Source organism: Mixophyes fleayi, chromosome 5, assembly GCF_038048845.1.
Source record: "Mixophyes fleayi isolate aMixFle1 chromosome 5, aMixFle1.hap1, whole genome shotgun sequence".
In the NCBI taxonomy this organism is placed as follows: Eukaryota; Metazoa; Chordata; class Amphibia; order Anura; family Limnodynastidae; genus Mixophyes; species Mixophyes fleayi.
The window spans coordinates 272,037,988-272,061,910 of record NC_134406.1 but is presented as its reverse complement, the minus strand read 5'-3'; the positions used below and the strand labels follow the sequence as shown (position 1 = coordinate 272,061,910).

Sequence of the window (23,923 nt, the reverse complement as noted above, 5' to 3'; positions counted from 1 at the left end):
GCCCAGGATCCCAGAGGGTGACTGTTTTCCCAGGACTTATAGTTAAGGATTGTGAATAATTAAGAATATGAGGACAGTGTCCTCCAGTCATTCATGTAACGCACATTACCATGTTCAGATGTCTGCTGAGCGGGTTATATCATTGCCGTACTGTTATTATTGCACAGGTATGCTACGTTATGTATGTTGTATCACTGACAGGATTAGCTATATTTCCTAACAACTAATATTTTATTATTAATACAATAAAAAAGATAGGTGCTTATTGTGAATCAACTTCTTACTCAGTTATAAATACATTCAAATGCAATATATCTATATATATATTTTCATTTTAGGTCATTAGCGATTGGCCAGCAGTACTCTTCCTTGGGGACACAGCCCATTCCGTGTGGCACCATTCCTGGTCTGGTGGCAAAACAGATGCGGTTCTGCCGGAATTACATGGAGATCATGCCCAGCGTGGCAGAGGGAGTCAAAATCGGCATCCAAGAGTGTCAGCACCAATTCCGGGGGCGGAGGTGGAACTGTACGACCGTCAACGACAATCTGGCAATTTTTGGACCGGTGTTAGATAAAGGTAGGTTACTCCTCACTTCATAATTCAAGGGAAACTCTGTTTAGAATACAAACTCTACATAATAATCCAACTAATTTCAGGTTACGAATGATTAGACTTAACCTTGTATCTTAGTAGAAACAGGTGGTGTTAGTTGGTTTTCACATACAAGATAAAGTATTTTTCTTTTCGACACTTCCATGTCTGACAGCCGTCGGTAAATTTACTGACAGTCGACACTACAGTAATATACACAGAAATGTCACGCCAATGATTTTGGAGGAACTTACTTACAAGCCCCGATCCAACAAATTTTTAGGAGAGGCTGCTTCTACTTTCAGTCCTAGGCACATCTTGGTAAATCATAGTAAGATTTCAGTAAAACAATACTTTATATCATTAAATGTTTATTTCTTTTTACAAAAGTTATCAGTCAAAGTCATTTCAAGGTTAACGATTCATTACCCGGCTGTACTTAGCCACGAAGAAAAGACAACAGAAAAATCTAGTACTAAAATTTAAAACGAAATCCCTAAAACACAATGACGTTCAGTGACGTATTTACCACGGTTATGTGGCAGCAGAAACATGACAGCTGTTAATGGGCTGACAAACAGTGACTTCCAGCTGTTGTGGATGACAAGACATTCTGGAACATGTAGTTCCACATAATCAGGTGAACCGTTGGTTGCCCAAGCCTGCCATATGGTATATAAATTACTTGAATTTCATTATTCAGTATTTACCGAAAAACAGTTGCAAGTACAGACATTGTAGTAGTGATAATAGAGTAGACTGATATCATGTTTTATTTTCCTGGAATCATAACCAGGCCACAGGCTATTCTGGGCCCTTTCCGCCGCTGACACACTTTATACCTCAGTTACTTTTAGGAAACAACGATGAGAGACACGAAAGAGATTCTAAGTCGCCCTTTAACTGAACCTCGATGTCAGGAGCTTGTACCCCTAAACAAGTCTCTGCAAGGCCTGTTACCTGTACATAGCTGCGGTGCCTTTGTATTGTGTCCGTGTTATATTATTAGTCACACTTTATTAGAGGTCACTTTGGGAGAATATTTTATCCGAAAAAAGAAATTACAGTTCGGTATCTTATAATGTTGACTGAAATGGAAATAAATCAATTGTGTGGTTTATTGTTTTGTATATATTATATATCTCCCAACTGTCCTGATTGTGGCAGAATGGTCCCAAATCACTGACCTCAAAAGAGGTGGGGCTTCTGCAGATAACAAACAGTGGGTATTTTGGGGGTGATCTGGGCAGGACTTGGGTATATCGGGGAGTGGGGCTTATTCTGTCCGGTTCTCCATGTCTCAGTGGTGGGAGGTATGATACTATGTAGTCTGTTGTACAGAGAATGCTACTGTGGAATGTAAGTTACCAAAGTGTCAAATTTGCTAAACTTTTTCAACATGGGCAAATGCGCCTGTTTGTCCGCATTGCGCATTTTATGTGCAAGCTCAAATACTACTTTTGGGAACAGCCCCTGGATAATGAATCTGCATCAATCATAAATGTTACTTCAAAGTCTGTCAATGTTCTACTATTACTTTATAACCAGCCCCTTAATTATATCAACATGCTCATTTTTCTCAACAAAATAATGCTTATTTTAGCCTCACTATGTAACACCCCCAAACGATTTACAAATGCAAAATCCATTGGAGTTGCTTAATATGTATTAAAACTGGAACACGTGATATCTGCAATTCAGACGCATGTTTGGAGTTTTCGCAGATGACTGTTTTTGTTAATAAGAATTATCTATATATCGGCATAACTCAATTATATCATATCATAATATGTAGTCGTCTTTGTCAAATATATATGTTCAGTCTTCTTTTGCTTAATTACGGTTTTCTTTAAAGGGGCAAAATAATCCCAGTTTTCTGTCTATTACAGGTTGCACAGTAAAATAGATGATCTGCAGGATATATATAAATATGTAAATGTTTTCTAGAGAGGATACCATCTGCAAAATATTATTACATAAAGAAACAGACATGTTCCCGTACAAAGGAACTGTTATTAGGTTTATTATTTTTAGTAGCTGTAAGAATACAAAACTCACTTGTCTAAAAGTATTTTCTATTATGTTTTAGGATAATGTACTAAAAATAGATAACTGACTTCCCTGTTTTAAAGTGTACCCTTTGCCTAAACACAGTGGAACTAGCCACTATCACTCATAATAAATAATATATATAATTTGCCCCAAATTCTTTTTTTAAGTATTTGGTGCCTAAAGTGGTTTCCTCTTTATAATCTGTATTTAAATGTTAAGTCCTTATAAACCTGATTTGTCAGACAACATTAATATTTATAGCTAGCACTCGTGCCCATGGTATGCAGCAGACAATCTAGGCAGTGGCACAGGGTGGTGTAATCTTTGTGGTGATTATATTGTATATTTCAGTGTCCAGTCTGTGTATATCTGCCAGGACTGACACTTTTCAGCCTGTGTGATGGTTCTCTGTCTACAACTGATGTGTAGATACTGTGGAATCTGACGGGTGACCTGTGGCAGCTCGTACTGTTGATTTATGGATCTTTCCAGAACAGGAGTCAGTCAGATTTTCCACTGGAAATGTTGGCACTGGCTCAGTGATAACTCCAGGGCAATATATATCTGATAAAGTCAGGCAGCTCAAATCATTACTTGTTATGAAGAACAAGTTGGGTGTCTGATCTGAGATGTATATGGAGATGCTTTTGACAAGAATTAGTTTGAAAGGAGCCTAACACATCACTGCTCTGTGCTGCTGAGAAACCTGCTTGTTCCACTATCTAACTGCTAGTCTCCATTCCCCTCCTCACATCATTTCACTGCCCCTGTCACATGCAGCCCTGTCCTCACTAACACATCACTCATCTCCTGATATACTCTGCGCTGCTGGGGGACCCTGCTCCTTCCACTATATAACTCTCAGTCTGTGGCTTCCTGCTGCCTCCATTCCCCTCCTCACATCATGTCACTGCCCCTGTCACATGCAGCCCTGTCCTCACTAACACATCACTCATCTCCTGATATACTCTGTGCTGCTGGGGACCCTGCTCCTTCCACTATATAACTCTCAGTCTGTGACTTCCTGCTGCCTCCATTCCCCTCCTCACATCATGTCACTGCCCCTGTCACATGCAGCCCTGTCCTCACTAACACATCACTCATCTCCTGATATACTCTGTGCTGCTGGGGGATCCTGCTCCTTCCACTATATAACTCTGTATGTGGCTTCCTGTTGCCTCTATCCCCCTCCTCACATCATGTCACTGCCCCTGTCACATGCAGCCCTGTCCTCACTAACACATCACTCATCTCCTGATATACTCTGTGCTGCTGGGGGATCCTGCTCCTTCCACTATATAACTCTGTATGTGGCTTCCTGTTGCCTCTATCCCCCTCCTCACATCATGTCACTGCCCCTGTCACATGCAGCCCTGTCCTCACTAACACATCACTCATCTCCTGATATACTCTGTGCTGCTGGGGACCCTGCTCCTTCCACTATATAACTCTGTCTGTGGCTTCCTGCTGCCTCCATTCCCCTCCTCACATCATGTCACTGCCCCTGTCACATGCAGCCCTGTCCTCACTAACACATCACTCATCTCCTGATATACTCTGTGCTGCTGGGGACCCTGCTCCTTCCACTATATAACTCTCAGTCTGTGGCTTCCTGCTGCCTCCATTCCCCTCCTCACATCATGTCACTGCCCCTGTCACATGCAGCCCTGTCCTCACTGACATATCACTCACCTCCTGATATACTCTGTGCTGCTGGGGACCCTGCTCCTTCCACTATATAACTCTCAGTCTGTGGCTTCCTGCTGCCTCCATTCCCCTCCTCACATCATGTCACTGCCCCTGTCACATGCAGCCCTGTCCTCACTAACACATCACCCATCTCCTGATATACTCTGTGCTGCTGGGGGACCCTGCTCCTTCCACTTTATAACTCTCAGTCTATGGCTTACTGCTGCCTCCATCCCTCTCATCACATCATGTCACTGCCCCTGTCACATGTAGCCCTGTCCTCACTAACACATCACTCATCTCCTGATATACTCTGTGCTGCTGGGGACCCTGCTCCTTCCACTATATAACTCTCAGTCTGTGGCTTCCTGCTGCCACCATTCCCCTCCTCACATCATGTCACTGCCCCTGTCACATGTAGCCCTGTCCTCACTAACACATTACTCATCTCCTGCTATACTCTGCACTGCTGGGGGACCCTGCTCCTTCCACTATATAACTCTCAGTCTGTGGCTTCCTGCTGCCTCCATTCCCCTCCTCACATCATGTCACTGCCCCTGTCACATGCAGCTCTGTCCTCACTAATACATCACTCATCTCCTGATATACTATGTGCTGCTGGTGGACCCTGCTCCTTCCACTATATAACTCTCATTCTGTGGCTTATTGTTATTATTATCAGCAATTTGTAAGGCTCCACAGTGCCGCACAGTAGGCAAAACAGTACATACATAAAACAGGGACATACAAGGGAGACAAAAAAAATTATTAAAAATGCAGACATGAAAACAAAGGGTACAGAGGACCCTGTTTATTAGAGAGATTACATTCTAAGTGGAAGAGGGCAAAGCTGAAACAAGAGGAGCGACTGTAGCTCAGACTGGAGATTGGGACAGTTGTGAGGGTGCATTGGTGTGAATAGTGTTATCGAGGATAAGGTTCTTTTAAGATTTTGGTTCTTTTGTCATTTACTCTGTTCCACAGTCTGTCTGTGTACTGTATTGGTTGTCTATAGCAACCAATCAGATTCTGGTTATCATTTATTTAGCACATTCTACAAAATGACAGCTAGAATCTGATTGGCTGCTATAAGCAACATCTCCACTTTTTCAAACCCGCAGTTTACTAAATATACCCCTCAGTCTCCATGCCCCTCTGCTACCTGGCACGCAAGTTAAATCCCTACTAGCCTAAGTCCTTGGTGCATCTGAGTACCTGTTAGTATATATCACTCTACAGGAAAGACTGCTATTATGTCCAGCTAGGAACCCTAATACCAATGTGTCTTCATATCACAATCTGCAAGTTCTCACTGTCTCTCTTAGGTCCCACATACTGAACACTACCCATTTCCTCAACTTTATTAAGCATATAAAATTAAATGACACTAATTTTTACCTGTGCTGTGCAGACATTGTTTACCTGTGACATGTAAGTCATATGTGTAGTTTACTAAAATGTGTAAGGGGCTACAATTGCATGTTTACACAACATTTTTTACCTTTTATATTTATTTAGTTTAATGTCACATAGACCTGTCACCTTATGCCTAATATATGCTTATACATTGGGGTTTGTACAATACAATGTATATTATATACTCTATATGCCAGGGGCGGATCTAGACATTTGTCCAACCCGGGGCGATTTTAGGGGGGGGCTATTTAGGCCCCGCCCCGTTTCTGATGTCTAAGGCTGCCGGCGGCTGCACAGTATGTGCAGGTCCGTTCAGCAGTGGCAGTGTGTTTAAAACACAATCAGAGCAGCCGGGCAGCACACTGTCACTGCTGAACAGACCTGCACAGTGTGCAGCTGTCGGCAGCAAGCCCCCGCTATATATTATATACTGTACAATACAATGTATATTATGTACTGTACATGCTGGGATACAATATATATTATATAATGTACAATACAATGTATATTATGTACTGTACATGGTGGGATACAATGTATATTATGTAATATATTTGCTGGGATACAGTGTATTGTATATACTGTACAATACAATGTATATTACGTATTGTACATGCTGCGATACAATGCATATTAAATACTGTAAAATACAATCTATATTATGTGCTGTACATTATGTAATATATTTGTTTGGATACAATGTATAGTTTTTACTATACAATACAATGTATATTATGTCCTGTACATTACAATGTATATTATGGACTGTACATGCTGGGATACAATATATATTATGTACAGTACATGTTGGGATACAATGTATATTATGTACTGTACATGCTGGGATACAATATATATTATGTACAGTACATGTTGGGATACAATGTATATTATGTACTGTACATGCTGGGATACAATATATATTATGTACAGTACATGTTGGGATACAATGTATATTATGTACTGTACATACTGGGATACAATATATATTATGTACAGTACATGTTGGGATACAATTTATATTATGTACTGTACATGCTGGGATACAATATATATTATGTACAGTACATGTTGGGATACAATGTATATTATGTACTGTACATGTTGGGATACAATATATATTATGTACAGTACATGTTGGGATACAATGTATATTATGTACTGTACATGCTGGGATACAATGTATATTATGTACAGTACATGTTGGGATACAATGTATATTATGTACTGTACATACTGGGATACAATATATATTATGTACAGTACATGTTGGGATACAATGTATATTATGTACTGTACATGTTGGGATACAATATATATTATGTACAGTACATGTTGGGATACAATGTATATTATGCACTGTACATGCTGGGATACAATATATATTATGTACAGTACATGTTGGGATACAATGTATATTATGTACTGTACATGCTGGGATACAATGTATATTATGCACTGTACATGCTGGGATACAATATATATTATGTACAGTACATGTTGGGATACAATGTATATTATGTACTGTACATGCTGGGATACAATGTATATTATGTACTGTACATGCTGGGATACAATATATATTATGTACAGTAGATGCTAGGATACAAAGTATATTATGTACTGTACATGCTGGGATACAATGTATATTATGTCCTGTACATTACAATGTATATTATGTCATGTACATGATGATACAATGTAGCATGGTGGCTCAGTGGTTAGCACTTCTGCCTCACAGCACTGAGGTCATGAGTTAAATTCCCGACCATAGCCTTATCTGTGTGGAAACAAATTTGTATGTTCTCCCTGTGTTTGCGTGGGTTTCCTCCGGGTGCTCCGGTTTCCTCCCACACTCCAAAAACATACTGGTAGGTTAATTGGCTGCTATCAAAATTGACCCTAGTCTCTCTCTCTTTGTCTGTCTCCCTGTCTGTCTGTGTCTTTGTGTGAGTGTGTGTCTATATTAGGGAATTTAGACTGTAAGCCCCAATGGGGCAGGGACTGATGTGAGTGAGTTCTCTGTACAGCGCTGCGTAATTAGTGGCGCTATATAAATAAATGATGATGATGATTATGATATTATGTCCTGTAAATTACACTGTATATTATGTACTTTACATGGTGGGATACAATCTATATCATGTACTGTACATGGTGGGATACAATGTATATTATGTAATGTACATGATGGATACAATGTATATTATGTCCTGTAAATTACAATGTATATTATGTATTGTACATAGTGGGATACAATGTATATTAAGTATTATAGATACTGGGGCATATGGCTGCACATAATGAATTTCAACTGTGTCAGCTCTTCCTGGAACAATAGTTAAAATATTACCCAGAAGTTATTTTCTTTCATTTAATGCCTGAACTTGTCTACAATAATTGTAAACCACTGGAAAGTAATAAAAGACAGAAAGACATAGTGAATCTTTCAGCAACGTGTGGCATACTGTCTCACTGAGCTCCGGCATTGCTCGCAGTGGAAGCAGAGACTTATTTCACACTAGTGTTCCATGTGAGATAAAGTTGTTTAACAATGAATATACTTGAACGTACTTGTTTCACTGTTACATGGAGCTAACAATCTAACTGTGTCTGGAGATGAAATGACACAGGACAGGATGTGCAGACGTATTCATAGGGCTGTGACCAGATGCACTCCCAGCGCCACTAACAATCTGTATAAAGTGTATTTACTAACACTGATATATTTGTTCTTTGTAATGTTTAATGTCCTAATGTTTTAATAGAAAAACTGTCACAATTTCTGAGCTTTCCTGATTACAATAAGATGCTTTAAGTTCGGCTCCTTGGTAAATGGTTTCATGCTGTATCAGTGGGGTGGTTTGTGGTATTTTTCTGTTTTTCGGTTGCTGCCACTACCCTAGAAAGAACTGTAGTACTATAAAGTGCATTATAATGATTGCTGGATGTTCTTGATGATGTGTAGTATTGTAGGCATCTTGGGGTGCTGTATATTATAATGAATGGTGTGTTATGTGTATTATAATGAATAGGGAATACTCTGTATTTTATTGAATAATATATGCTCCTGATAGTGTGTATTGTTAAAGAACTGACATATTATGAACTAGTAGTCCAATAATGATGGAGAGTTTGTTGAACATTATTGGGATATCGGTGAAATGTCTTAATTTTTCAGTATTGACAAACTGTAATATTCACCATTTTCTGCATCTTAATGGGCAATTCTCAACATCCGCTCTTATTCTCTAGGCTTTATCATTTAGCTATTAAAAAGGTGCATTTAAATTGAAAAGAAGTAATATACCGGTAATCACATTCCGTAAAAGTGACATGCTGAACGTTGTAGTTCTCCAAGGTCTGCCACAACAGTGTTGCCTGTAACCTGTGGAATATTTTCGAATGTTGCAAACTATGAATTACAGTGATATAAATTCAGAAAATATAATTTTTCTTCCATGTCCTATCCTAGATGATGTGCAGTCCGTTATTTATTACATACTGCTGCACACATTGATACTCACAAAACCATCACATGGTGGTCACATAAGATTCAGATTGTTTCATTTGTTTTGTCTATGTCATTTGTTGTGCCTATACTTCAATTGTTGTTTCTATGTTTCATTTGTTGTGTCTATACATCATTTGCTGTATCTATATTTCATTTGTCTCTAATTTATTTATTGTTTCTTTATCTCATTTATTGTGTTTATACCTTATTTGTTGCTTCTATATTTCATTTGTTGTCTATACGTCATTTGTTGTGTCTATTTTTCGTTTGTTGTCTCTATAAGTCATTTATTGTTTCTATATTTCATTTGTTGTGTCTTTATTGCATTTGTCTCTATAATTAATTTATTGTTTATCTCAATTGTTGTGCCTATTCTTCTTTTGTTGCTTCTATATTTTATTTGTGTCTATGTAATTTGTTGTGTCTATATTTAATTTGTTGTGTCTGTATTTCATTTTTTGTTTCTATATTTCATATTTCGTGTCTATACATCATTTGTTGTGTCTATAATTCATTTGATGTCTATACATCATTTGTTGTATCTATAATTATTTTATTGTTTCTATATTTCATTTGTCAGATCTATACGTCATTTGTTGTGTCTATATTTCATTTGTTGTGTCTTTATTTCATTTGTTTCTATAATTTATTGTTTCTTTATCACTGTTATTGTACCCATTCTTCCTTTATTGCTTCTATATTTCATTTGATGTGTCTATATGTCATTTGTTCTGTTTATATTTTAGTTATTGTGTCTATATTTCATTTGTTGTGTCTATAATTCATTTTTTGTTTATACATCATTTGTTGTGTCTATATTTCATTTGTTGTGTCTATATTTTATTTGTTGTGTCTATAATTTATTTGTTGTGTCTATATTTCATTTGTTGTCTCTATAATTCATTTTTCGTGTCTATACGGCATTTTATATTTCATTTGTTTCATCTATACGTCATGTGTTGCATCTATGCTTCATTTGTTGTCTATACTTCATTGAGCCTGATAAATGTTCGGACATACAGTCCATAGTATATCTTGCCTGAAATACCTCTGTGCATGCTCAGAAATGGATCTTATGCCAATGAACGCAATAGCATGTAGTTCATGTCCGAATGCAAAGGACACTTACGAATGTCCACGACTTGAAGGACTGAATGGGGGAGGGAAGGGTTGAATTAACGAAGGCCATGCAAGAAATGGCGTGCCTAGGGCGTTCTAACACAGATGCGGCCGCTTCAAGTCCTGGGATTCTTGTAAGTGCCCTTGGTTTTGCCCATAACATTTGCACACACTACAGGGCAGGTGTAAGTGCCTACACGTACGCAACTAAGATAAACTATAAACCCGCATTGTATATACCGTTAAGAGTTATTCATAGATTTTATCATGTAAAAAAATATTTCTGCATTCTGACCTTATATGGTATTTGTGCACTTACATCCAGATTCAAATGGAAACCTTTCTTGAGATCTGCTCGGACTTGAATATGGTCAGAACTATGCTCAAGTTCCGTGCACTTATTTAATATATGGAAGTTGTGTTCCAGTGTGAGTCAGGCCCTTGTGCCTATCCTATATATATCATTTAGATTTGTCATGTCCATTTTTGCACTTTGCTGACAGATAAGTTTATGCCCAAACATTATTATTGTTATTGTCCATTTATATGATGCCACAAGCTTCTGCTGCTGCATTGCATAGTGTGCAATGAAACTGCGCTTCTAATTACGCTTTTGTGTGCCCAGTGTATACAAATTGCTGTACTTACCCTGTGCATGGGGATAGAAAGGTAAAAAAAAGGTTAGGTGAAATCCGCTTTCTTGGCAGGCCTTCTATTTAAAGGAAAGATGGAAACCCACAGCCAAAGTACAACATCTATCGTGAGGCTTGCAAGCTGCAGGGCACACTTGCTCCAAGAGGGGGTCCCAGGGTACAATGTTAGCCATCCTCAGTCAGGGCCATCCCTCTGCTACAGAGCCTCACGGCCAATCGTAAGACGTCTTGTAAATTTGCCGGGAGTTTCCATCTTCATAAAATTTGCGCTTCCCTACTTTCCTTTACATATTAGGCTCATCTAACCCTCTTTCGACAAATTGCTAAATTAAAAATAGTAAAGTGAACACCAGCTGCCTTTACTTCAATGGCCATATGTATATACTTTAATTTTATTTTTTTTAATTTAAATATATTAGTTTTCTTGTGCTAAACAGGGCAACACAATCTAAATAAAACAAATAACTTTCGACTTCAGATCACATTGACACATAACTTCCTTAATATAGTAAATTAGTAGAAGTTCTCCCAGACTAAATGGTAGGATAATGATAATAATTGCTAATGATTTATAGCTATACTGAAAAGTGTTAGCCGGTTGCGTTTTCCTTGCGTGCATATTCATATGTTCATAATTAGTATTCTAAATCCACACTGGGCATAACCAATCTCAACAGCATAACGGATATCCTACATACACCCCCTCGCTTCCCTGAATTGTTCATATATAATAACATACAAGGCCGTCCTATGGCACAAACTCGATTTAATTACATAAACCGGCCAAGTGGGGCTATTACTTAACCAGTCAACCAAGGGCTGAACCAGCATCTTTCTTAAAGGGTTAATTCCCTGAAGGTGAGATATTTAAAGGTTCCTCCGCGACTAAAGAGCCGAAAAGACTGGGAGGTGCCCCCCCCGAAATCCAGGTTACGACCTGTGACCTGCGAAAGAGAAATTGTTACCGTTTAGGATGTGTTAGGAGGTCTCTTCTTTTGATAAATTACGTGTTTCTCCTTTCTGTGGGAGGCAATCACACCAGTATATTATTAACTCACAGAATAAGGATCTGTAAAAGGAGTTGACGGGAGACCTTAGCCCGCTCCCCGCTGGGGTATGCTCCAAGCACAATATCTCAGAGAGCATGAGATTAAGCTAAAGAGAAAAGTGAAAATGCTCTCCACAATTCACACGCCCTTTAGATTGTTTTATTAAACCATTTGAATAGGGATTTCCCTTCTGGCCGACAACGGGGCCCTTCGAATGCATATTTCTAGGTTGCTATGACTTAGTAGGGTTCTCGCTAATCACTGGTGAGGGCGAATTTCATATAAAATATCTTTGGCTATTGTGGATTTAATGCAGTGTGACAGTGCCAACACAAAAGGGGATTCATTCACCCAGCAGGTAATAAGGACGATTTGCCATACCGGCCGGGCAGCATTGTCACATGTGATCGGACCACTCAAATACAGCCGCGCATTCCATCTTCAGGTGGGCTGAGGGCAATCCCATTGTCAGGCAACTTTGTTTCCAAATTTTACTTGTCAGAAACAGATAGCCTTTTAATCACGGAGCTAAATTCGAGACCTTTTCACCCCTAATCCTCTTCTATTTGTTGTCAGCTATTGGATTTTCTTCTGCTAATTTCCCCAGCATTTTTCACAATGTGACCCATGAAAAATTCAAACCTTAGACTTGATTTTTGTATTTTATGAACCAAATTCAATTTGTGTCATTTGCGAAGGGCGGCGCAAGGCAAAAATCACCTCTCTTTCTACTCTCGGACGCAACCACATCTGCCCACAAACACACAACTCTTCTTGCTTATATGAGGTTGCTCCATGTAAGCTATCTTGTGGATGCCAATAGAGAGCTGTCCTCAACACTTTCAATTTCCAAATCTAGTTTAAGGATTGCCACATTTGCTTACCTTCCACATCGCTCATTAAATGGCAATTACAATGAGTATGAAAATTGCTTAAATATGTTGTGGGAGTAAAGGTTAAAGGGTGCAACACGCTGGTTGAATGCAGAAACTGCACAGTGTAAGTGACAGGCTTGCCGTCTCCTAGGTAACATAAATGTGTAGTACAGATAAAGATGATTACATTTAAAGTCAGGGACATGGCGAGAAAAAAGGGACATAGCCGCCATAAAACGCTTTGTTCTTTATGAGTTTTTTGCTATTAGCACCATTTTTCGCCACTGGATGAGATCCCGGGGTGGTCCTTTGTTGGTACATTTATTAACTTATATTTGTTGTCTTTTAAGGAGATATTAGTAAAAAAAAACAAAAAAAAAACAATTAACATGTACATATACACATTTCACTTAGGCAGAAGATGACAAACTGAACCTTGTTCAAAAGAACTTCAGAAGACATTATGGGCAGCACGGTGACTCACAGCACTGTGGTCATGAGTTCAAATCTCGATCATGGCTTTATCTGTGTGGAGTTTGTTTGTCTCATTTAGAGTCGGACGCAAAGTCCGTCTAAGATGTGTAGGAGTGGGAGTGTGCAGCAGCTTAGTAGGGTATTACAAGTGGCATGCAACCCCAGTTGCGTCCTATACATAATAACCTACTGAGCTGCAAGCAGTCCGTGCAGCTACCTAACTACTTCCGCCACCTAATTCCTGCCGCATAGTTTTAGCCCTTATTTGACGTGTGTTGCGTCTGCACCTTACTGCGTCTAGGATTTACATGCAGGGTCACACCTTCACAATTCCGGGTTCCGCCCTTTTCCTCGTAGCAAGCCACAAGCTGTCGCAAGTTTTAATTGCGTCCAAGATGCAGACGGATATGGTGCTTGCTGCACATGCGTGATAGTGGTTTTTTTAGTCTTTGCGCCTGAAATAGACTTTACGTCTGACTCGAAATGAGGCCCTGTATGTTCTCCCCGTGTTTGCGTGGGTTTCCTCCGGGTGCTCCAGTTTCCTCCCACACTCCAAAAAAAACATACTGGTAGGTTAATTGGCTGCTACCAAATTGACCCTAGTCTGTGTGTCTGTCTGTCTCTGTCTGTGGGTGTTAGGAAATTTAGACTGTAAGCCCCAATAGGGCAGGGACTGATGTGAGTGAGTTCTCTGTACAGTTCGCTACGGAATTAGTGGCGCTATATAAATAAATGGTAATAATAATAATAAACAGGGGACACACATTGGTGACAATCACTGATAGGAGCCCCTCTCCTGAGCATTTGTCATTGCAGCAAAATCAGAGTATAAGACCAGCACCATCCATCAGGCAACTAGGGCTCCCACCTAGGGCCCGGTGGCCAGTGAAATGTTGAAGGTTACTGTAACCTAGTCACATGCAGCCCTGTCCTCACTAACACATCACTCATCTCCTGATATACTCTGTGCTGCTGGGGACCCTGCTCCTTCCACTATATAACTCTCAGTCTGTGGCTTCCTGCTGCTTTCATTCCCCTCCTCACATCATGTCACTGCCCCTGTCACATGCAGCCCTGTCCTCATTAACACATCACTCATCTCCTGATATACTCTGTGCTGCTGGTGGACCCTGCTCCTTCCACTATATAACTCTCAGTCTGTGGCTTCCTGCTGCTTTCATTCCCCTCCTCACATCATGTCACTGCCCCTGTCACATGCAGCCCTGTCCTCACTAACACATCACTCATCTCCTGATATACTCTGTGCTGCTGGGGACCCTGCTCCTTCCACTATATAACTCTCAGTCTGTGGCTTACTGCTGCCTCCATTCCCCTCCTCACATCATGTCACTGCCCCTGTCACATGCAGCCCTGTCCTCACTAACACATCACTCATCTCCTGATATACTCTGTGCTGCTGGGGACCCTGCTCCTTCCACTATATAACTCTCAGTCTATGGCTTCCTGCTGCCTCCATTCCCCTCCTCACATCATGTCACTGCCCCTGTCACATGCAGCCCTCTCCTTAGTCACACAATCACAAGAGTGGACAAGTCACTGCCTCCTACATTTGTCTCCTGAACAATCTGTGCAGCTGTAACCATATTATTGATTTAATTGGCTACTGGTTGGCTAGTTGAGACAGTTGCTGACAGCACAACATTTAGTAATAATAGTTGTAATATTATTTTTGCAACTTCCACTTTCTACTCTCGCTACTCACCAGCCACAGACAGCAGTGGAAACGTATATAAGGTTTATTGGTAATAAAAGACTTAGCGGGTTGTTCTCTGAGACCAGACCCGACTATGTAATACTGTGCATTATTTATTCTCTGCCCTATGGCTGCACTTAGAGATAATCAGGGAGATAAATCTGTCTCCGGAAGACTAAAGGAAAGAAAGAAGCAGGACAGGTATAGGAAAGTGGGACAGCTTCCGTGACATCTCCTTTCAGCGTCTCCTCCAGCTTCCAGCAGCTATGTATACATTGCGATGCCAATGATCACTAACAGGACGTACAGTGGGAGCACATGGTATTCTCAGGTTCATGAAGATTTGGGGATAAGAAGCAAACTGGAGTTTCTAAACAATGTATATCGTAAAATTCACTTCAGTTGGTCTGTATAATCTATTGGGTTATTTGTGTCACTGCAGAATCTTTCCATGAATCTCCAGTCACTGTAAGTGACCAATAGAGGGCCCACCGGTAGTAAATGGTGAGGTTACTCTGAGCCAGGGGCAGGCTGGGCTGGGGGGCATCTGCCCTCCGGCCAGTCCCATAGTGGGCTACCTTGGGCTGGTTCACTGGGCCACCTGCATTTTTTCCTTTGAAAAAGGCTGCTCAGTCGAATCTTGCCCCGCTGGCTGAAATCTGCCAGCCCTCCCCTGCTCTGAGCATACAGAACAGGAGAAGTAGTACTGTGCAACTGTTCGTACAACTGGAATAAGAACATATAAAGCAAAATCTTGACATTTTTAGCTATGAAACATTTAGGTAAAATGCACTGTTCGGTCGTTCCCTAAATTTTCAATACAGCTCTGCTAAAACATAAAGTACAATGGTGTATTTCCTTCCACTCATCCCATAGCTCTTACAAAATGACCAAATTGGTTTTCATATAGTTCAAGAAGACTGTGCGGCAGAAAGATTTCAATCTTGCTTTATAATATATCTGAAAGTGTTTCATGTTTCAATTCCCTGTTATGGAAGTTTATCAACCAAATAAATCCCTTATTTCTAAAAGGATCTTCATATACAACGTTGTACATAACAAATCGACAGAATCATGCAGTGATCAGCGAAGTCATCTCATTGTTGGTCATGGTTCTGCAATGTGCAGGTCGGTGGAGAATGCATGATCTCCACTTATAGAAATCCTTAGCTGCTGCCTATAGTCCGTGTTTACTTCCCAGCAGTTGTCATCATGGATCGGTGCCCAGGAATTAAGTGCATTACACAGGTATGTTCTACTTGGCTTCAGCCAAAATGCTGTCCACACCCTTTCACTGCTGGAGGGCTTGAGAACAGGACAGGCCACTGTATAAAACTCATCCGCTTCCAGTGCAGTCTCTTTCTCGAGCAAGTTCCAATCTGTTTCCACTCTCCCTCTGGTCTCAGTGAGAAATATTTGCTGTCATAATTTTATTTGCTCTTGTGAACATTTATAATCCCTGGCAGCAGCAATATCCCCGGCTGATAACTTCATTACAGGCAACAGCCCTGCGGATTTGAAGCTGATGGGGATGATCCGGAAATTTTCTGGGTTCAACTCAGGGTAATGGTATTTTTAGCACTTGTCTCTAAGCCCCATTGTCAGGGTACAAATAGTGTCATTAATAGGTAGTGGAAAGTAACACACAATGCAATTTAATTAGACATATATAAGCTATTAATATATACTGTGCATTGTTTAAATAGTGTAGTGACACAGGGACACTGTTGCCAACATTTTAAAATATTTTTCAAGGGACACTTTGTTGCTCACCCGTTGGATCCACACAGGCTCCACGCCATACTGTCTGGTAGAGCTTGGAGTACTACAAATCCCATCATGTCATGGTTACTGAATGTGATAATATTGCAATTTTCCAATAAATATTAACATCTTAAGTACATAAAATAAATAAAAACAGATGGGGCCTGATTCATTAAGGATTTTAACTTGAGAAACCTCTTATTTCAGTCTCCTGGACAAAACCATGTTACAATGCAAGGGGTGCAAATTAGTATTCTGTTTTGCACATAAGTTTAGTGACTGTTTTTTCATGTAGCACACAAATACTTGATAGCTTATTTGTAGACTGAAATTTAAAGTTGATATTTGTGTGCTACATGAAAAAACAGTCAGTATTTAACTTCCGTGCAAAACAGAATACTAATTTGCACCCCTTGCATTGTAACATGGTTTTGTCCAGGAGACTGAAATAAGAAGTTTCTCAAGTTAAGATCCTTAATGAATCAGGCCCATGGTGAGGATTGTATCTAACACACAAAACAGGGAATTTTATTGTGCAGTCAATATTGAAATATGTTTTGAAATGCAGGATTGTCACTGGGAACTAAGGACAATTGCCAACTAAACAGGGCTCCTAAGATAATAAATAATGTGCTAAAAGTACTATGTGAAATAAGAGTGTGCTTAACGGAAACAGGTAATAGGGATGTCATCTGCGTCCTGGGTGGCACTGGCTACTGGTAGTCTTCAGCATTGTAGATACAGACATAACTGAAAGCTGAACAATAATTGTGTCCAAACCCTATGGGTGAAACGCGTTTCATTCTGTGGGTGCAGCATGCGCTTTATTCTGTTACTTTTCAACAATCACAATTCAGCTATTAGCGGATGATTATGGGAGTTGCAGTATTCCAACAGTTGGTCGGTATTGTTGGAATCTTGGATTGTCTGAAGGTCCTAGTTTGAATATTAGCATCTTGTCACTCTTTCTTTTAGACAAAAATATGTTTATTTCCCTTTCCAAAAACAACATTTTACACACCAGAAATAATGTTCTATAAAGGAAACCCCCCTGAGCTCACTAATGAGTGTCATGTAATAAAGTGGTACAGGAGTGGTCATACACGTGTGCTTTCATTAGTACTGGTTGGATGCTGCATTGGCACTCCCCTATGCTGGTAATTACTAAGACAGGTTTCTATGTCTGTAATTTAATGTATTTAGTGTCTTTACAATACTTATTTCTTGCACAATACTCCTATAGTATCAAAAGTGACTATATTGCCATTATCATTTGTATAGGATTACACAAAGTTATCACTATTCTAACTGGTATGAGACCTTATTAATAATTAACTAATTAATATTTTTGCTTCTGTGTCAGTATATTTCCAGTAACATTTCCAGAATTCGCACATATCTCACACAAGACACTGCAAAAACCTTAATTCATGCACTTATCATTCCCGCATTGACTATTGCAATTCCCTCCTTACTGGTCTTCCCCAAACCAGACTCAAACTCCTACAATCTATTTTGCACGCTGCGGCAAGACTGATTTTCCTTGCAAATCGTTATTCCTCTGTTGAATCACTCTGTATGTCTCTACACGGGTTGCCTGTTTTTTACCAAATCCAATATAAAATACTTTTACTAACCTACAAGGCCATCAACAAAGCTGCACCAACATACATCTCCTCTCTTGTCTCAAAGTATCTCCCAACTCGGCAACTCCGTTCTGCACAAGATCTGCGTCTCTCATCCACCCTCATTACATCCTACCATTCCCGGTTACAGGACTTTTTTCAGGCTGCACCCACTCTATGGAATTCTCTCCCTCGCACATTAAGATTCTCCTCTAGTCTACAAGCTTTCAAGCGTTTTCTGAAAACCCAACTCTTCAGACAAGCTTATAATATTCCTCAACCCCCCTCTTAACCTCACTACATTACCCTATTACCACCTGTTATACAACTACCAATTGACCAACATTGTTGTGTGATAGGATCATTTAGCTTACGAGTCACTTTCACCTTTGCAGTCTGGCTGGGCCAACTGAAAAGGTAGACTTAACCTCATGTGTCAATCTCCCATTGTCCCATAGATTGTAAGCTTGCGAGCAGGGCCTTCTCACCTCTTTGTCTGTTTTACCCAGCTTGTTTTTTAGTTTACTATGTTTGTCCCCAATTGTAAAGCGCTACGGAATATGTTGGCGCTATATAAATAAATGATGATGATAATGATGAGTATGTTGTTTTATTGAAGTGGGATGGTATAGAAGGAGAGCATGGTGTTGTTTTGGTTTTATTTTATATGCAGAAAAATTTAATAAACATACATTATTAATAAAACAAATCCCCTATGTCTGCTAGGACAAATCCTCTTATGTCTGGAGCTTCATTTGATTTCTTGTTGATATCGTTGGACATCAAAAATGTATAATAACTGTGTTGATTCCCAGTTCCTATTTTATAATCCAGACACACATTTCACATTTTAAAAAAAGTTCCACCACTCTTATAGATTTTATACGTTACTAAATCGGCCGCCCAGAGAGATGACCTCAGAATCTAATTCATTTAATTTATTCCTTCACAGCGACAAGAGAGTCTTCCTTTGTCCACGCCATCGCCTCAGCCGGCGTTGCCTTTGCTGTAACCAGAGCTTGCGCTGAGGGGACGGCAAACATCTGCGGTTGTGACAACCATCACAAGGGTCCGCCGGGAGAAGGCTGGAAGTGGGGTGGCTGCAGCGAAGATATGGATTTCGGAAGCATGGTGTCTCGAGAATTCGCAGACGCCAGAGAGAACAGACCAGACGCTCGTTCGGCTATGAACAGACATAACAATGAGGCAGGAAGAACAGTAAGCTCTTCTGTTCCGTGTATTGTTGTAATGTCATTGATGTCAGGAATCACTGGTAATTTCTAGGATTTTGCCATTGATCCCTGATAACGTCCCTAGTTTAATACAGACCTTTTTTGAATGAACTACATATTCCCACTTCTCTTATACTACATATCTGTTGCAATTGTATTTGCATATGTTATTAGATGCAATTTTCATGATTATCCTATTCCATGCTTCAAAACATTCATAGATGCCACAATCTGCCCCTGCACCAAAGAGTCATGAACAGCATAACAATGGGCGCTTAGCACGATTTGAGTAGGGGCCCAGCAATGCTCTGTTCACCTCCTGAACAGAACAGAGCTTCTTCCACAGCACAGGATCTCAGGGGAGCCTGGGAAAGGAGTGGGGGCGGCACTGCAGACCCCGTCACCTGTGTGCTCTGCAGCTAAAGAGGGGGGGGGGGGGGAATTTAGACATTTCACTGCCTCTTCCACCAAAACCTGCTGCCAAGGCAGCTGTCTCAGTGTAGCTCATTACAGACACGCCCCTGAGGAGCCCCGCAGAGGAAGATTTATTATTACTATTTAAAACCTCAGATTGTGCCACCCAAAAAGAGTTAACACTTTGGAATTTTTTTTCTCTTGAATAACAACAAATAGTTGACACAAGTAACAAGAAAACATTGGGCAACTGGGCCTGCCCAACATTTCTATGTGACCATAAGGGATGCTAATTAACCCAGGAACCTCCTCAACTCTATGGAAGCCTTGATTTCAGTCATATGTCATGCATAAGTTAAAGGTGAAATGCGGGGGTTAGACTATGATTACACTAGCTTGACCTTTAGCTTCTGAGCAGCCACAGAAAATTATTTTTAGCATTCATTCTGGCTACACACATTTGTTTTCAAGTAAAAGGTGAAATGCGTGGGTCAAACTATGATTACGTTTTCTTGACCTTTATTTTTAGAACAAATGTTACAAAGTATAATAAACCAATATTGTTTTTTATAATTTTGCCAAATTTCTTATTTTCTTTGAAAAGATGCCAAAATTGAACATTCTATCCTTAAATGCTGCATTGGAATTATAATAATACCAATACTAATATTCATTGTTATTTGTTTTTATCCTATAGTCGATCACAGACCACAGGCACCTTAAATGCAAGTGTCATGGACTGTCCGGAAGCTGTGAGGTAAAGACCTGTTGGTGGTCCCAGCCAGATTTTAGGATGATCGGTGATTATTTGAAGGACAAGTATGACAGCGCTTCCGAAATGGTTGTGGAGAAGCATCGAGAATCCCGCGGTTGGGTTGAGACCCTTCGACCAAAATATACTTTTTTTAAGCCACCGACGGAGCGAGATCTCATCTACTACGAGAGCTCACCCAACTTTTGTGAGCCCAACCCAGAGACTGGATCTTTTGGAACCCGAGACAGGATATGCAATGTGACCTCCCACGGAATTGATGGGTGTGATCTTCTATGCTGTGGACGAGGACATAACACAAGGACTGAGAAAAGGAAAGAAAAATGTCATTGCATTTTCCACTGGTGTTGCTACGTCAGCTGTCAGGAATGCTTGAGGGTATACGACGTTCATACATGCAAATAAGCAGCCATTTCTTTACAAGACATGAACTTCAGTCTGTTTTTTTCAGGCTTGACTCAGTGAGTCCTTTCAACATTACAAAGACTTGTGACTGTTTGACTAGTATAAGTCTAACAGCCTCTTGGAAATGCCAAGATGCTCCTGGAGAGTACCCTACTACTTAAATGGAAATTTCTTGAATCACCCTGCTGATACAGTATATTGATTACTAGGCAAATGCCCTAGTCGGACACACTGTACTAAGAACTTGACTGTAGCTTTACCAAGTTCAATATCCACTTTCAACTGCTGTAAACAACAATTTGTTAGAGAGGATTCACTTCTCGTCATGAGCAAAAACACTGCACACATCACATTCCAAATCCAAGCTGTTCAGCTGAAGCAAATCTCTGCTAATTGTTTTGTATGTTACTGAGTTCGGAGTGAAACATATTTTAAGTCTACACGGAGATTAAAATTTTATAAACGCATAAAAGATATAGCTATGTCCCGCCTAAAAACTGCCTTGACATCTAAATAACCAAGTCCAATATCACTGTAAAGTGTTGGATTTTTTATTTTTGTAGGATATATATATATATATATATATATATATATATATATATATATATACATATATATATATATATATATATATATACCCCTCATGAGTCCTGATTTCCTAATGTTCCCAGAGAGTAAGGGTCTACTGGGTTGGGACATAGTCACAGCCAGTGTGGGAACTATTGCAATTGTGGGAGCTTCAGCGGCTACAGGACCCGGAGTTGAGAGTGGCCATTTGCTGCTGGACACCAGTGTTAGTTATTATTAGTCAGAGCAGGTATTAGTAGTGGGTGCAGGCAGTTCCACAGCCACTATTGTTTCTGAGCATGGACACGTGGATGGACTGCATCGCCAGGCCCTCCCGACAAATTTGATATGGGACCCATATGTAGTGTTCTGCCCCTTGTCACCGATAAATGAAGGGCGGAGGTTTGGGAGACCGTGTCATAGGCTGTGCAATGCATGGATCAGATTCACACATAACCGTGGTCGATGTGAGAGAGATATTCTGAGTCAGGGAACACCGATGTCTACTACTACCAACCCTGCATGACTTGATTAAGTAAAATATTACTTCTGCGAACAGACTCGTGTAAAAGCAATAACTGGCATATGACAAATTTACAGTAGGATGAAAACTGCACTTAACAAGTTCACTCATTTTCTATATTGATGTGAGATTGAGCTTAGAGGTTTCAAATAGAAGAGGCCATTATAATTAAGCAATGTGTCTAGACTACTGAAAATCCTGTCAATATATTGTGTATCCACTTGACTATTCCCCTACATGTTTTTGTGTTTGTGTTGGACTACTCGTTCATACTCTGACAGTATCATACAGGCCAATTTACTGTCGCTTTCTGTGTAGGTTACACCTCGTGTTACAATTTTAAATTCTTACCACTAAGTACTTGCAAATCGTGAGCCTAATGGTTTACAAATATCCCAAATCTTCTTGCTATATCATTTGACCCGTTATTGATCTCTTGCGAGAAATAAGTTCAGCAAAGTATTGACGAGAGATACATGGCTGACGCGACCGGATCTCGAGGGAATTGAAAAAATTCCAAAAACGGGACAGTTGGGCGAAACGCGTAAAGCACTAATCAAACTCTATTCTTCTTCCCTTGAAATGCTGCTATCCACCTTATTACTATACAAATATAATTGTTTTCTTTCTATGAAAGAAATTGTTTAGATGCTAGTTTTTTAAGAAAAAAAAAAAGATGTGAAGTTTTATACTAATTCATCTTCTGATATATGTTTTCGCAGTCTCTAGACAGGTCTTAATTTTATTGGAAAACAGGGAGAGTATTACAGTAGTTAGAGATCTCAATAGGCAGCGTGCAGTCAGCTCTTCGGTAATCGTAAATATATTTGGAATAAATCGACAGATATCATAGATACAGCAGTAACAGTTTTATGACATTGGTCATTCCAAGCAAATCAAAAATTCCATATCTAGGAGAAGCGTAAGGTCCAATTATGTTCTTGGTACATGAGGACAGGATGTTCTTGGTAATAAATCATAATAAATAAGTATGATGTAGTTGATCAATGAGACTAATGACAGATAATTATGAAAAAAAAAAATTAGCTTACTGAAAAATGGAGGGAATCATTCATAGAAGTGATCTTATACCAACCATGGCCATGTCACTAAGACCATCCCAACCTGTCTACTTCTCCTCACCTTTTATTTAAACTGTTTTGAGCGGGATCCCAACCTTTCACTTTAAACCTTCCTCCCTCGTACGAAATGCACGTGTAATGTATAATATTAAAATCCAAAGCTATGTACAAATTAGGTCATCACTTTTTTTTCTGTATTTCTTAAGTTCAATGATTTTTTTATGACTATTTATTTTATGAATAAATGTATATATTAGTGAGAGTATATATTTTCAGAGATAAGTTGTCGGGACAGTGTTGTTATCGCATTGCTACTGTTGTCATGACCTCAAAGTCTTATTCTGGATCCTAGTGACAGCACATTAGCCATTGGCGCTATGTCTATAATT

General features: G+C 39.7%; 1 protein-coding gene across 1 annotated transcript in view; it reads left to right on the top strand.

The window, feature by feature from the left end:
- Positions 1-21,968, top strand: part of WNT3A (Wnt family member 3A) — a 76,120-nt gene extending 54,152 nt beyond the window's left edge. The window contains exons 2-4 of the mRNA XM_075214146.1: positions 339-580; positions 19,492-19,757; positions 20,883-21,968. Of these exons, the coding sequence (XP_075070247.1) occupies positions 339-580; positions 19,492-19,757; positions 20,883-21,362 (988 nt within the window). The 3' untranslated portion in view covers positions 21,363-21,968. The remainder of the gene's footprint in view (positions 1-338; positions 581-19,491; positions 19,758-20,882) is intronic.
- The last annotated feature ends 1,955 nt before the right edge of the window (positions 21,969-23,923 follow it).